Source organism: Ascaphus truei, chromosome 1, assembly GCF_040206685.1.
Source record: "Ascaphus truei isolate aAscTru1 chromosome 1, aAscTru1.hap1, whole genome shotgun sequence".
Taxonomy (NCBI): domain Eukaryota; kingdom Metazoa; phylum Chordata; class Amphibia; order Anura; family Ascaphidae; genus Ascaphus; species Ascaphus truei.
Window position 1 is genome coordinate 330,502,734 of NC_134483.1, and position 13,911 is coordinate 330,516,644.

At 41.3% G+C, this 13,911-nt stretch overlaps 1 protein-coding gene across 3 annotated transcripts in view; it reads right to left on the minus strand.

Annotated features, from left to right (window-relative positions):
* Nucleotides 1–13,911, minus strand: part of LOC142498720 (neuronal acetylcholine receptor subunit alpha-7-like) — a 256,642-nt gene that overhangs the window by 193,228 nt on the left and 49,503 nt on the right. For 2 of the 3 annotated variants that reach the window (XM_075607093.1, XM_075607079.1), the window contains exon 1: nucleotides 7,138–7,276. In XM_075607093.1, the coding sequence (XP_075463208.1) occupies nucleotides 7,138–7,142 (5 nt within the window). In that variant the 5' untranslated portion in view covers nucleotides 7,143–7,276. Of the gene's footprint in view, nucleotides 1–7,137; nucleotides 7,278–13,911 lie in introns of those variants that run through there. The other variant, XM_075607033.1, reaches the window with a different exon arrangement.

A 13,911-nucleotide genomic window follows, 5' to 3' on the forward strand; every position in this document is an offset into this window, starting at 1 on the left:
GGTATTCCCTTCCCCAAAAACCCTAATCAGGCAGACCTTTCAATTACTTCAAACAGGTGAGAATGGTGTGAACTAAGTTGACCGTTAAATGACCCTGTAATTTGGGTGTGTGCTGAACCCCACCCCCTCTATTGACGTGTATGCTGTGATGACATTCATTGCATCTGCTTTAACACAATGGTAGAGGAGCTAAATAGTCGTCTGCAGTGTGCAAGTTATGAACACAATGACATAACATATGCTACGTGTGCCTCATTATGATGTCTATATGACATGAAGCAAAAATGGACCTTTTCATAAACTACTATACATTTGTTAGTGCAAGTGATGTTTGTAGGCCGTTGCATGCAATATATTCAATGCATGATTAGAATAGCCCGTAATGTCGTGTTTTTAGGAGTTAAATAAATAATATACACATGAATATAATACATATTTATGTTCTGTACCAGTAGCTAGTCATAATTTCTCATTAGCATGTGTTACACATGTGTGCTACCCTGTTGTTCCCCATCTTCGCCAACCATCAATTGCTTCCACTGCAGCAATGCATTTTGGGAATTCACATGTAAATGAGCACGCAATGGCACGTGGTATATTAGTTACTGCTTTTATTAGGACTACAACATATATGTATATTTTGAGATATATATATATAGAGAGAAACAGACATATACATATATAGATGTAGGTATGCTTATATTGTGAAGACAGTATAATAAGCAGCGGAAATATGTAAAATAACTGTAAGCAATGACACGCCTTGTACAGAAAGATTTCTCACCTGCTGGAAATTGTGAGGGATAAATTCCGATGTCACGGTCACCGGCCAAGCCCTCCACGACGACGGGAAGTAATTTTGCCCGAAGCAGCTCCTCCAATGGAGTTAAGATCAGACGTTGTGGTGGCGGGCCACCTCCAGTGCCAGAAGCATGCACGCGTTGGTCTTGTATTTTCTTTTTCGATTTTGACCTAATATCATCAAATCTTTTCTGACAATGATACTTGTCCCTGACACGATTCCCACACGCATTGACACCAATTATTATTGTGTCCCACATTTCATGTTTGCTTGTTGAACTTGTCCGCCCTTGAAATACAAACAAAATATATGACGTTAATTCATAATTATAGAAGCACGAGTTTCCTACACTGCTAGCTGTTCCAAGAGATAGCAAACATGCTGTTTTACGTGTAATATGTGAAGCACATGAGCATTCACTACTAAAACTAGACATGTAAGCAAGCTTGCATTCATATTTAATGCAGTTATCGCAAATTGAACGCCTGTGTTTTGTTGTCCTTGTAACGCATGAAAAAAGCTGTGTTTCCACAATAATTAACATAGAAATATATTCTTGAGCAATATTTGCATATTAACAAAACTCACATGCCCTGGGATAACAAGAATAAAAGCAAAGGTACACTTACCTAATAAATGTCCATAGTGACTGTCATAGTGCTCAAGAATCCCAGTGACAAGAGCTCTATTTTCCTGGTCATTGAAGCGAGGATTACGTGGCTTCTCCACACGTTTCTTCCGAGCAGGTTTAGCCTCAGAGCTTGGCTGCTGCTGACTGGACTCTCCTTGTTCCATTGGAAGAGACTCCAAAAGCTGGCCACGAGCAAGCACGCCACCACCAGACACCCCATCAGCAACTGAGCCACCAGCAGCACTCCCACTCCCACCAACAGCACTCCCACTAACACCAACAGCACTCGCACTCCTAGCACCAGCACTCCCACTCCCAGCAACAGCACTCCCACTCCCAGCAACAGCACTCGCACTCCCAGCAACAGCACTCGCACTCCCAGCAACAGCACTCGCACTCCCAGCAACAGCACTCCCACTCCCAGCAACAGCACTCGCACTCCTAGCAACAGTACATTCACTCTGACGCGTACTCACTTTTCCCACGCTTTGCGGGCATACTTACAGCACTCACAAATAACAGAAAACAAATGTACAGCCAATCACACGAAACACTTCCACATAGAAAACAAGACAAAGATGTAAACAAAACAACAAAGGACAAAGCTTTCACAATACACAACAATTCTCTCAGTCAATATGCAAATGTTCAATCAGCCAGCTCTGTGCGTCTCTCTCTCTCTCACTCCCAACAACACAGAGAATGATTAACAGTACACGTTGCCTTTAAATATGGCGCGCTATCCAATACATGCTGGCTTCGCCTAATTCAGCAAGATTTTTGACTGGCGAACGTAACAGCACCCCGCCACGCACGCCGTTACACCTGTGTGTGATCGGCACATCATCGTGAGAGTGGGCGGATTTGTTTTCGTCTTGATTTTGAATGGATTCGGCACTTACTGCATACGGAGAGGAAAAATCGCCAATAACATGCCTAATCGGTAAGCTTGCCGATTTCACATTTTCGGCGCTTACTGCATGAGGCCCTATATGTCAATTAGCAGAAGCCATTTCTACATTTGATTTTATTAATCCACATGATGTGCAATCTATATATCATGGTATCATGATGTCTAGGAAAGAAAAATAGTATAGTTTTGAAGTATAATAAAATTCATCAGATCTTTTTAAATACTTAATATTTAATAGAGGAAAAATTGCAGTGTTTAGCAGTAATTCAATAATATCCCCATATGGCTTTACTTGTTGAGATTGACAGGAAAAGACCAGTTACTCACTACCTAAGAAAGACGGTCAGATTTACCTCATACAACAGAACAATTCCTCAGCAGTATAGGTTTTACAGTATATATATAGTCATAAACATTTTATCTAAGAATGGCCACGTGGAATTAAATAATACTTACAGTATATGTTACTTAAACCATACTTATAAATGGATTTGTAGGGCATCATTGTAATTAATACAAAAAGAGAAGCAACGGGGTTAGGATACAATAGACACGTTATGTCAGTTTAACTGTTTTGTCAACAACGAGAAATTTACATTTTGCCAGCAGTTCAGGACATCATTTCAGATTCAAGCTTGTGGCTGTCATATACTGTATATAAGTGTTTTCAATACCTGACAAAGAATGTCACATTTTCTTTATGCTACAGTACATTACTTTAAAAAGTCACTGTGTGAGATGGCATTATTGAAGTGGAGCATGAACATGATGATGATATAGGGGGTGTAATAGCACATTTATAGTAGCTGAACTGGACCTTAAGAAAATGGATTGTGTAGAGCAGGGGAGCGCAAACGGTTTCAGTTGTGCCCCCCTGCCTGCACCAAATTGCTCGGCGGGGTCAAATAACGCCGCGGGGGTCACGTAACGTCACGAGGACCCCGTTGCCATGGAGATGGACGTGTGACATCACTCTGCATGGCACTGCGGCGTCATTTGATGCTGCATGCCATGGCAATGCGTCCCTTCAGCTCTTCAGAATCCCGGTAAGTTAGTTGCAGAGGCCTCACGTGATCCCCTGGCATATAATTTAAATGCCTGGGTGAAGAGCGTGGGACCTCTGCAACCGCCCGCGCGCCCCCCCAGACAAATTTCTCCCCATTTTGTGCACCACTGGTCTAGAGCAGGGGTGCAGAACTTCAGTCCTCAGGTGCCACCAACATGTCAAGTTTTAAGGGGTTCCTGGCTTCAGCACAGGTAGCTCAATCAAAATTACTGAGCCACTGATTGAGTAACCTGTGCTAAACCTGGGATATTCTTAAAAGCTGACCTGTTGGTGCCCTTTGAGGACTGGAGTTGTCTTGTGCATCCCTTGTCTAGTGACATATAGAAAACTGGGGGGCGCACTCCTCAGGGGAGGTGGGAGAATTTCTTGGGGGGGGGCACAGCGGTTACAGAGGTGCCGCGCTCTTCCCCATGGCATTTAAATTAAATGCAGAGGGAGGCGTGAGGCCTCTGTAACTCACTTACCTGCTGCCAGCCGGGTCTTCGCGCGTCATTTGACGCCGAGCCATTGGGAGAGGGGGGCGCGAATGCTGCGGCTCTCGGGAAGGGGGCCGCAGCTCAAGAAGTTTGCGCAGAGCTGATACTGTATGTAGCACCAAAAAATCACTTAGAGATAATATATCATTATTCATCTCAAGGGCAGTACAAATGACACAGGGTCATCCCTTGAGGTTGGAGGAAAGGAAATTTCACCAGCAACAAAGGAAAGGGTTCTTTACAGTAAGGGCAGTTACAATGTGAAATTCATTACCCATGGAGACTGTGATGGCAGATACAACAGATATCTTTAAAAATAAAGGTTGGACATCTTTTTAGACAGGAAAGGTATACAGGGATGTACCAGATAAGTAAACATGGGAAGAATGTTGATCCAGGGAGTAATGTGATTGCCATTATTGGAGTCAGGAAGGAACATACTTTATGAGGCATTGTTAGATGATACTTCACTGGGGGGTTTTGTTTACCTCCCTCTGGATCAAAAAACTGTAAATACAAATATAGGATCAAGTATCTATGGTCAATATATAGCATAGGTTGAGCTTGATGGATATGTCTTTTTCAACCTCATCTACTATGTAACTATGTAATAATGTACATGACTTTTCAAAACAAGAATCAACAGCAGATGTTATAAGACATAAACTTCAGTGTTGTTGAAATGTATATATATTTATGAATAGCTTCCATGATAGCCCTATATGTTTGTAACAAATTAAAAATGAATATGTCTTAGATAACATGGAAGATGAGCCTAAAAACTAAAAATACCTTGCATCAGAAACCCCCTAAAATGTTGCATTGTTTCAGTATCTGAAAGGGGTGATAGCCCTGAGCTGAACTGCACTATTCAGACTTGGTTCCTGAGATATCACCTGGTTTATCTGCTGATATATTTCTGCTGATATATATCTGTATAATAAAAAATATATTGTCACAGGGTTCACCAATAGAAATTATTCCACGGCTTTGAGCACAGATACTTAACATTTTGTTGACACCAATAAAATGTAACTAAGCAAGACTTTCTGAACAAATATCCCATATGACTTCCCTATGTCATTATTAAACCATAATATGATATACCCAATAATTTTTTATTTATTTTTTTAAATACTTATTTATTGTCAGACATCAAGACATAAGCGTTTAAAAATATATAGATTACTAGCTGATATACCCGGCGTTGCCCGGGATTAAAAATAAAAGTGTGTGAGAATGTGTGTCTGTCTGTCTGTATGAGTAAGTGTGAGTCTGTATGAGTAAGTGTGTGTGTCTGTATGAGAAAGTGTGTGTCTGCATGAGGGAGAGAGTGTGTGCCTATATCAATACACAGTAACCCCAAAGTCTGTTTGGATGTCTCCCTCCCCCAAAGTCTGCCTGCTATAGATCCTGTGTTTGGAAGTGCCCGGCTGGGTTTTGCCCCTGCTATGGTTTCACTCTGCAGTCGGCCCTTGGCCACATTTGGCTGATTCTTCTGACTTAAAGAACCGCATAAGCTTTTACAAAAATATAGATAATGAACAGCAGTATATAGTGTAGTGTAATATCTTGCTATATGTCATAGACTAAGTGACATGAATGACTCTAGGTTAGATAAACGGAACACTGATCAATGTATCTGCCACAAATGAATGGAATGACAATCCCTTCTGAAATTTGGTTGTATTTTCAGCAAATATTGCATATGAAATAAAATTAAACTTTATTTAACCTAAAATATTTACTTTAAATGTGTTCACTCTTTTAGCCAGTTCATATTTCAGTGTGAGCTAAAAAATTTATTTCTTTTTCAGAGAACCAATCCTATGATATTTTGCAATACAATGAAATCATGAAAACACAGTTGATGAGATTACACTCAACTGCCCCTCCATATAATATATTTAATTAATGTTGAACAAATATCAAATTTTGTTTAGGGTTTGATGGGCAAACACATTTTAGGGATACTTTATAAAGGAACACGCTAAATTTAGCAAGCATGTTTTTTGCCATCCTAAATTAGGATGATTTACTTTAAAAATAGTTACTCAGGGATATGATTAATGTACATATGTACAGTATCCTGTAACAATACAACAATTTTGTGTTTCAGAATTGCCAACCTGTCAATATGTTATCATGTGTCTTTAATCCAGTTCTTGTGTTCTAATTGTAATCACAGTGTATTTTGGTTCATACTGTAGCGAAAGAATCAAAAGAGGACTCCTGATGAAGTACGCTATATGTACGGAAAGCATGGAGGTTAATTCGTTTCCATTACCATGCTGTCATGTGATTACGCTATCATGAAGATCTTTGGTGTGATCCAGCAAAGTGTGTGTTGTTACTCCCGGGGGACCTGGCATCCTGTGCCCCTTATTGTATTCCATCTATGGACAGCGCAACGCTCTACCATTGTATCACCTTGTGCACTCCTCTTTCGATTCTTTTTCTTGGAAGACCTCTGTTTGAGGACTGACTTGGTGCATCGTTGGAGCGACTGCATATAAGAGGAAGCAGCACGGAGAGTTTCATAAATCTACTGACTGACTTACTTATGAGAATATTGCGTGGAGGAACTTTTTAATATTTTGTTTCATAGTCCGCAATCTTTGTGTAAAATGGAGACTTAGGAAAACAAAATTTGACTCGTGACAATAAGTCAGGCTATAAATACTGGGCTTTTCACTACAAAAACTGAACATGGAGTTTCTTAATAAAATTAGAGGAATATTAAAAAATGTCATAATTTACCCCGTGTGAAGACGCTGTTGGCAGACAGGGACACAGACCGGTGGGGAGCACAGGGACAGCTGTCCCTGCTGTGGCGTAGGCTCTGCAAGTGGGGTAAGGGAGAGGGTGAGAGAGAGAGAGAGAGTGGATGTGGGAAGAGGGAGAATGGTAGAAGAGTGGGAAAAGGAGAAAGGGAGAGGGTAAGAGAGAGATGGGGGAAGGGGGGAAGTGTGTGTGTGAGACTGGAGAGGAAAATTCATAGGGTCGCCAATAGCGTAGGATGGAGACCTCCCCTCTGCTCAACAATTCAAGGCCCAGGGGGAGACTCTAGTCGTGGTCCCCATGAAAAGATTCATTAACTTGATAGACATGCAGTACATGTGCATTTTTGAAATTCAATAACAAAATATATACTTTTTGACACCCTCCAGTTTACTTGTTTTGACAACCTGGCTTTCCAACGGAAAAAATGTTTGTATACATTTATGAAATGAATCAGAGAGGACTTACCACATCAATTATCTGAAGCAGGGACAGTTGCAGCTCTACAAGTAAAGGTTGTGAATCGTTTGCCACAGGACGTTCAAGACGATTGTAATTCCTTAGAAGATCTCTATAAAGCTTCCTTTGGTATTCACCCTGATGGGAATCTGTAGATAGACGAGGCATATCATTTTTTTTTCCCCATACTTTTTTTGGGAAATTACATATACTTTGTCAACATTAGTTATAATCGTACATGGTCAACATTTTGCTTTGGTTATAACATCAGGTTATCTTCCAATCTACAGGTTTACATGACTTCCATATTTCTATTTTTATATTAAGCTAAACTAATAAACACACGGTCTGTACATTGTTGCAGTTTAACATTTCTTTGTCCGCAATGTACATCTGTAGTCAGGTCTAATAAAACATATGAAAGGGAAAAAACAAAGAACAACTTTTGCAACTGTGTTACCACTGACATTTTGATATGGCCTCTCCTGTAAGTGTCTTGACCTTGGCTTCCCCTCCTCTGCCCCCCCCTCCCACACCCCCAGCACCAAGTCTTTGTACGTTTGCTATATCTGTTGCTATCCTTGTATCCTATATAGTTCTCCCTTTTCTGGGTCTTGTTTACTAGTCCAATTCTTTTTGTCTAAGGCTTGTTGTGCAGGTTGGTATGTTACCTTTGTGTCTATTCTATTTCTGATACTGTCTTTTAGGGTAGCGGTGTGCAAAGCAGGGGGGCGCTGTATTTTCTTGGGGGGTTGCGGGCGCTTTCAGAGGTCCCGTGCTCTTCCCCGAGGCATTTAAATTAAATGCTGGGGGATCGCGTGAGGCCCCTGCAACTAACTTACCGGGGTTCTGCAGAGCTGCAAAGACGTGTTGCCATGGCAACATGGCGTCAAATGATGCCGCGGTGTCATGCGGAGTGACATCACGCGTCCGTCTCCATGGCAACGGGGTCACGTGACCACGCGGTGTCATTTGCTGCCACCATACAAGATGAGGGGGAGCAAGCAGGGGGGCGCAGTTGAAAAGTTTGCGCTCCCCTGTTTTAGGGTATCATAGTTGTTTAGGGATTTCCTGCAAAGGAGTATGTTATACAGCCGCGGCCGCTTTTATTTGAATACTTTTCGGATATTTTCAGGTGACTTTTTCCGAATGCCACGCGCTTCCGCGGCGTTCATGCGACATTCATCCCGTATTCATGTCGCAATCATGCCGGCGTCACCCGCGCTTGATCTGTTTAATGAGAATGGTTCGGATTTAATTGGTTGCAATTCTTCTCGTATCCGCCAGCTGGCAGATATTCATGAATTGTAATTAATTCTAACGTACTGTATGCGCATGCGCTTCAGTAATGTGTCGACTTGCAGGTGTTTAAAAAATACCACTGTGGTCCTTTGTGAATTGACCTTGGTACTGAAGAAGTTACAACACTGTATCTATTTAGGCGTTTCATATTAAAAACTAAATGCAAAGTGTTTGGTGTTCTATTCTATTGTCCAGAGAGGTCCAGAGATGAGTACACCACTGCCGTCCGTGTTCAAAAAACCCAACATAACGTACGTTTATTTAATATGGTCAGCAATTTGTTCAGCAGATGATAAGATGGCCACAGTTGGTCAAATTTATCAATATTTTATCGAAAATTATGACTTTTACAAATTTTCACCAGATGCTCATGTGTGGAAGCGTGCAATAAGGAAAAAGTTATGTATCGATCCGTGTTTTTTTCGTATTGCTCCTGCACCCGGAGTTACAGGAGGTGGGTATTGGTGTGTTGCCCCTGATTTTTCCAGTATCTTTGATCATGGAGAGTTCAAAAGGCGAAAGGTCATGTTAAAACCAACTAAGAATCGTCAGTCCCAGGCAAGCAATGCGCCAGCGCCAACACCGGCTTCCAATAACGGTCCGACCGTCAGTGAAAACCTGCTGAGCGGCAACCCTTGCTATCTGTCCCCGCCTGGATACCTGCAGCCTGAGCAGGATTTAACGTAGAGATACCAGCAAACTTGCATGTCCCAAAACTATTTCCAGCTTCATCAGCTGTCAACTACAGGTGTAGCAGGCCCGCTGTCACCTGTCAACTACGTGTATAATCAAGACTACGGGACTGGCAGTGGCTCGGCGCCAACCGAATGGCAACGTCTATGGTGGGTACAGCTGCCGTATGTAATTCTTTTTTTACCATATTAATATCAATGCACAGCAAAGCGATTCTCCTCTAATCAATCGCTTTGCTTATGGTTATTTAATTATTTTAGTCACAATTCGCCAAAATGTAGTCCAGCAATATCATTGGCTGAGCAGCTTTTACAGTAGATACTGAACAATTAGTGGACAGCTAGGCGCATGCGCATTGGAAGCTTGTTGAAACGCATATGAGTCTAATCACATCTAGGCGCATGCGTGTATGTGAACAAGAGACGCCCCCTGAGAAAAATATTGTTGGGACTGACCGAGGGAACTGCGGGAACTTCTTTAGGGAAGAGACTAATTTGAACCAACCATTACAGTAATAATTTTATTTTTCTTCCTCAGAAAAGAAACTTTGTCATCACGCTGAGAACGGCAAATGGAGGGATTTCGATGGATATCGCTTTTTGTAACGATGCTTGCACACTGCTGAATCTGAATCAGTGCCATTTTTATTGATTTTCATAAAGTACACAATACTTTTTTACATACTGTACTGTATAATAAACCCAGAAAATAAAAAGTATGCATTTATTCTGTACATGTATTACAGTACCGTATGTGTGTTCTATTAATAATAATAATACTAATAATGCATTTTAATACTGTTTTGATGTAATGTGCATGCCTACAGTATACAGTACAGTACTGTACAGTATGCCTCATGCCTCATTGAAACGCAAAATTCTTGTGTTTACTACAGTAACTTCTGTACAGTAATCATGCACACTCTTCGACAGTACCAGTTAAACATCCCCCACCCCAAAGGAGACACAATGAAACAATTACAATTTAAAACAAGCAGCATTTTGTTTATTGAAGTACAGTTACAGCATGAAAACATTAAGGCTGCGGTCCCAGTCACTGCTACAGCACAGCCTCGGCGTGCGCTGTGTGTATAAGCACCGCCCCTCAATGGGGCTGGGCCCAGTACTCACATTCCCGCTGAAGGTGCCTTAGCCTTTGGAGTCTTCAGAAGGTTTTCTTTATTAGCCTTAGCCTTTCGCTTTGGCCTTGGCTTGGAAACGGCTTCCGCCTTTTGCTTTTTCGGCACGACAGGCACGGCAGAAGAGAGTGGGTTCCTGCGTCCATAGAATCGGGGTTTATCCATGGAAGCAGATGGCACAATGCAGTATCTGGACAAGGGCAAGCTCAGATACAGATCATCGAGTGGGAGGCTATGCAATGTGTGTCGCCTTTTATGCATGGCGCCGAGGTGCAGGTGTTAAAAGTGGGCATACTCTAATGTGACTCATTAAAGTATAAATACACCATCCATTTTGTGGATTCACTGCACAGTGAATACACATCGACTAAACATCGAATATACATTCTTGTGCTTGTATTTCTTTCTACACGCAGCGATGCCTGTGAAAAAGATTTCTAAGGATCTCAGCATGAGAATAAAGGAGATGTACAGGAGAGGACAACGAATTGCAGATATTCAACGCTGTTTAAGTACTTCTGGCCTCGTTGTACCAGCAGCCACCGTGAGCTATCATGCCCATGGTAAGACCAAAAAAGTCACGAGGACAGCAACGGTAACTACCGCGTAAATACTGTAAAGTATTTTGAATACTGTATGTTTTCTGTACCGTGCAGTACTGCAATAGCGCTTTTATTGGTTAGATGGCTAATTGTTTTTAACAGAATAATTTTCCTACCAATTATTAGATAAACTGTACTGTACAATTTTTTTTGTGTTACACCTCCTTCCTCTATTATCATAATTGCATTCCTACATTCTTATAATCAATTCTATTTGAAAGTGAGTTGCATCTCTTTCCTTAATTATCACTCACTTCATTATTACTCATTATGACTCACGCACTCACAACCCTCTCATTACAGTACACAGTTTACTCACATTCTGACAAACACACACACACATTAAGTACCGTTAATATTATATCTGTTATATATATATATGTTATATAAATATATATATATATATATATATATATATATGATACGAACCAATCCAAAGACCAGTAAAGAGACAGCACACCGCACGGGGTTAATCCAAAAATCTATATTCACAACATGAAATACACGTAAGCCAACGTTTCGGTCCCACAGAGAGACCTTCCTCAGGGCCGTGCAACCCACAAGTGCAAGTGACCACACATATATACCCTCACCCATAGTGCAATGCAAACAAAGGGAACCAATCACCAACATGCAATCAGACAGAATATGCAACATAGCTGTGCTCCGTGCCCCCTCCCCTATTACCTGATTATCCAAATGACTCATCATGACATGAGAGTAGGCACTTAAACTATTAGGAGAAAGACACCCTTTAGACACTGGTCCCAGGGTCTACTGCCCTTGCGGGGGAAGGTCGCGCACCGCGCATCTGCAGTGGGCCAAAACATATTGACTGCCGGAGCGCCAGCAAGGAGAGTACGCCGCGCATCACAGCTGTGAGCAGACGCCTCATTGACTCTCCCTGGCCACCAGGGACGCCGGCAGCGCAAAACGCACATGCGCAGTCTGAAAAACCGCCTCGGTGCACAGTTACCCACACACTGACAGTAATAATGGGCTAAACAGAATAGTAATACACAGAGTGTTAAGGTGAACCACAGGGGGACAGGTAGAGGTATAGAGCACAAGGAGCGCATAGCATCACCATAGTATATAAGGACAAAGGAAGTGCAAAAGTGCAGAGGGAGTGATGCAACAGAGTATGAGTGACAAACATAAAAAAGGCATAATGCAAAATCAAGTGAAAGCAGGGAGACTGCTACAAAAAGCAGCTAAGTGAAAGTTCCTCATTTAGGCCACCAGGTGTCATAGTTCTTAGTTCATAAATAAGCCTTGCTTCCTGTTTAAGCAAAGTCCTGCCCCTGTCACCCCCACGGGGGGGGACTGGGACCTGCAGAATAGGCATACAACGAAGTGTGGCCAGTGTATGCCTTTTTTCCTTGAAATGTCTAGCCACAGGTAGTCTCATAACCGTGTCTCATTTTTTCCCACTGTTTACTGTGTATCTCTTTAACTAAATTTTTTCCTTTTTTTCCCGCTCCAATCACAGATCGCTAGACTTCAATCCTATCAAAATGGTCTGGCATCAGCTAAAGGATATCCGCAAAGTGGTGAAACCCTCCAAAAAAGATGAGTTGTCGAAAGGCATACTGAGTTTTTGGAACAATGTACTCACCGTGGAACGATGTAATAAATATATCGACCATATTGCGACTGTGTTGCCCATTGTGATACAGCGTAATGGGCATGCATCAGGAAGGTAGTGTGGTACAGTACTGTACTGTAGTATGATAAGTACAGGCACACCAAGTACAGTATGATATAGGTAAGTATGGCACAGATTGTTTTACAGTATACACCATGCACTTCACTGCACTCATTTTTTCTTTTCAGAGAGAGCTGCACTCCCAATCTTGTTACAAAGTAGTTTATAGTAGTCATACAGTAGTTCCAGTATACAGTAGTTTGACAGTAGTAACTGCATAGTCCAATATGGAGTAGCAATACTGTACACAATGCCATTATATGCACTTACTGTAACTGCACTAATTTTTCTTTCCTTTTCACAGAGAGCTGCACTAAAAAATGACGGGCGCGGGGGGGTATCATGTGTAAATTGTGTAAACTGTGTAAACTGTGTGTATAGTGTATCTACAGAACACACATTTACACAACCCCCCCCCCCCCTCTCAATGAACTACAGACTGCAATGTGGCCAGGATGAAGAAGAGAAAGACTAAAAATTTGTATTACTGTTTTTATTATTTTAAATGTGCATTATTCATGATTATTTATATTTTTCATTCTTCCATGATTATCCACCGGCCCTCAATTTTCAATTGACAGAAGAACTACAGTACATGTACAGTACAAAGAAGATAAAGACTGAATTTTGTATTATTCATGATTATTTGTATTTTTTATTCCTGATAAAATAAATATTTCATTACATTCACGATAATCATAATCAGTGAAAGCCCCCCCACCCCCCCAAAGAAAAAGAAAAAATTACAAAAAATTGGTAATTTATCAAAAACATGATTCAGATGATGGTGTTTTTTAATCTCTTTTTTTTCCTTTGAACTTTAAATTCATTTTGAATGTGTGTGTGTGTGGGGGGGGGGGATTCTTGAAGAAGACTTTGGGTTTGTGTGTGAAGTGCTTAAGGGTGGGCTACACTATTTACTGTAGTTGCCAAGAAGGGTTTACCAGATTAACATATTAAATTCGGGAAGGTGTGGATACACATTTCGATTCATTACATTCATCTAAACACTACAGTACATTGTAAACCTCACAAGTCTACATTACAGTAGTTTCTGTAGTTGCCAAGAAGGGCTAATCAACTTAACATATTAAATTCGAGAAGGGATTATCACACGTGCACATGCATTACCCTAAACAAAGCCTCAAAGGGTTGGAGGGGGGTGGATGGATGAGTCATACTGTATGAATGGTCTCTGCATTAGTAATCAACAAGGTCCCAAAGAGAATTACACGCAGGCGCAGAGATGTGACACCATGCTCGGGACGATTAAAAACACAAAGCCAACCATTTGAAAATGAATGGTCTGTGTCGATAAGAAGTTGAAATCAATTCCTTGA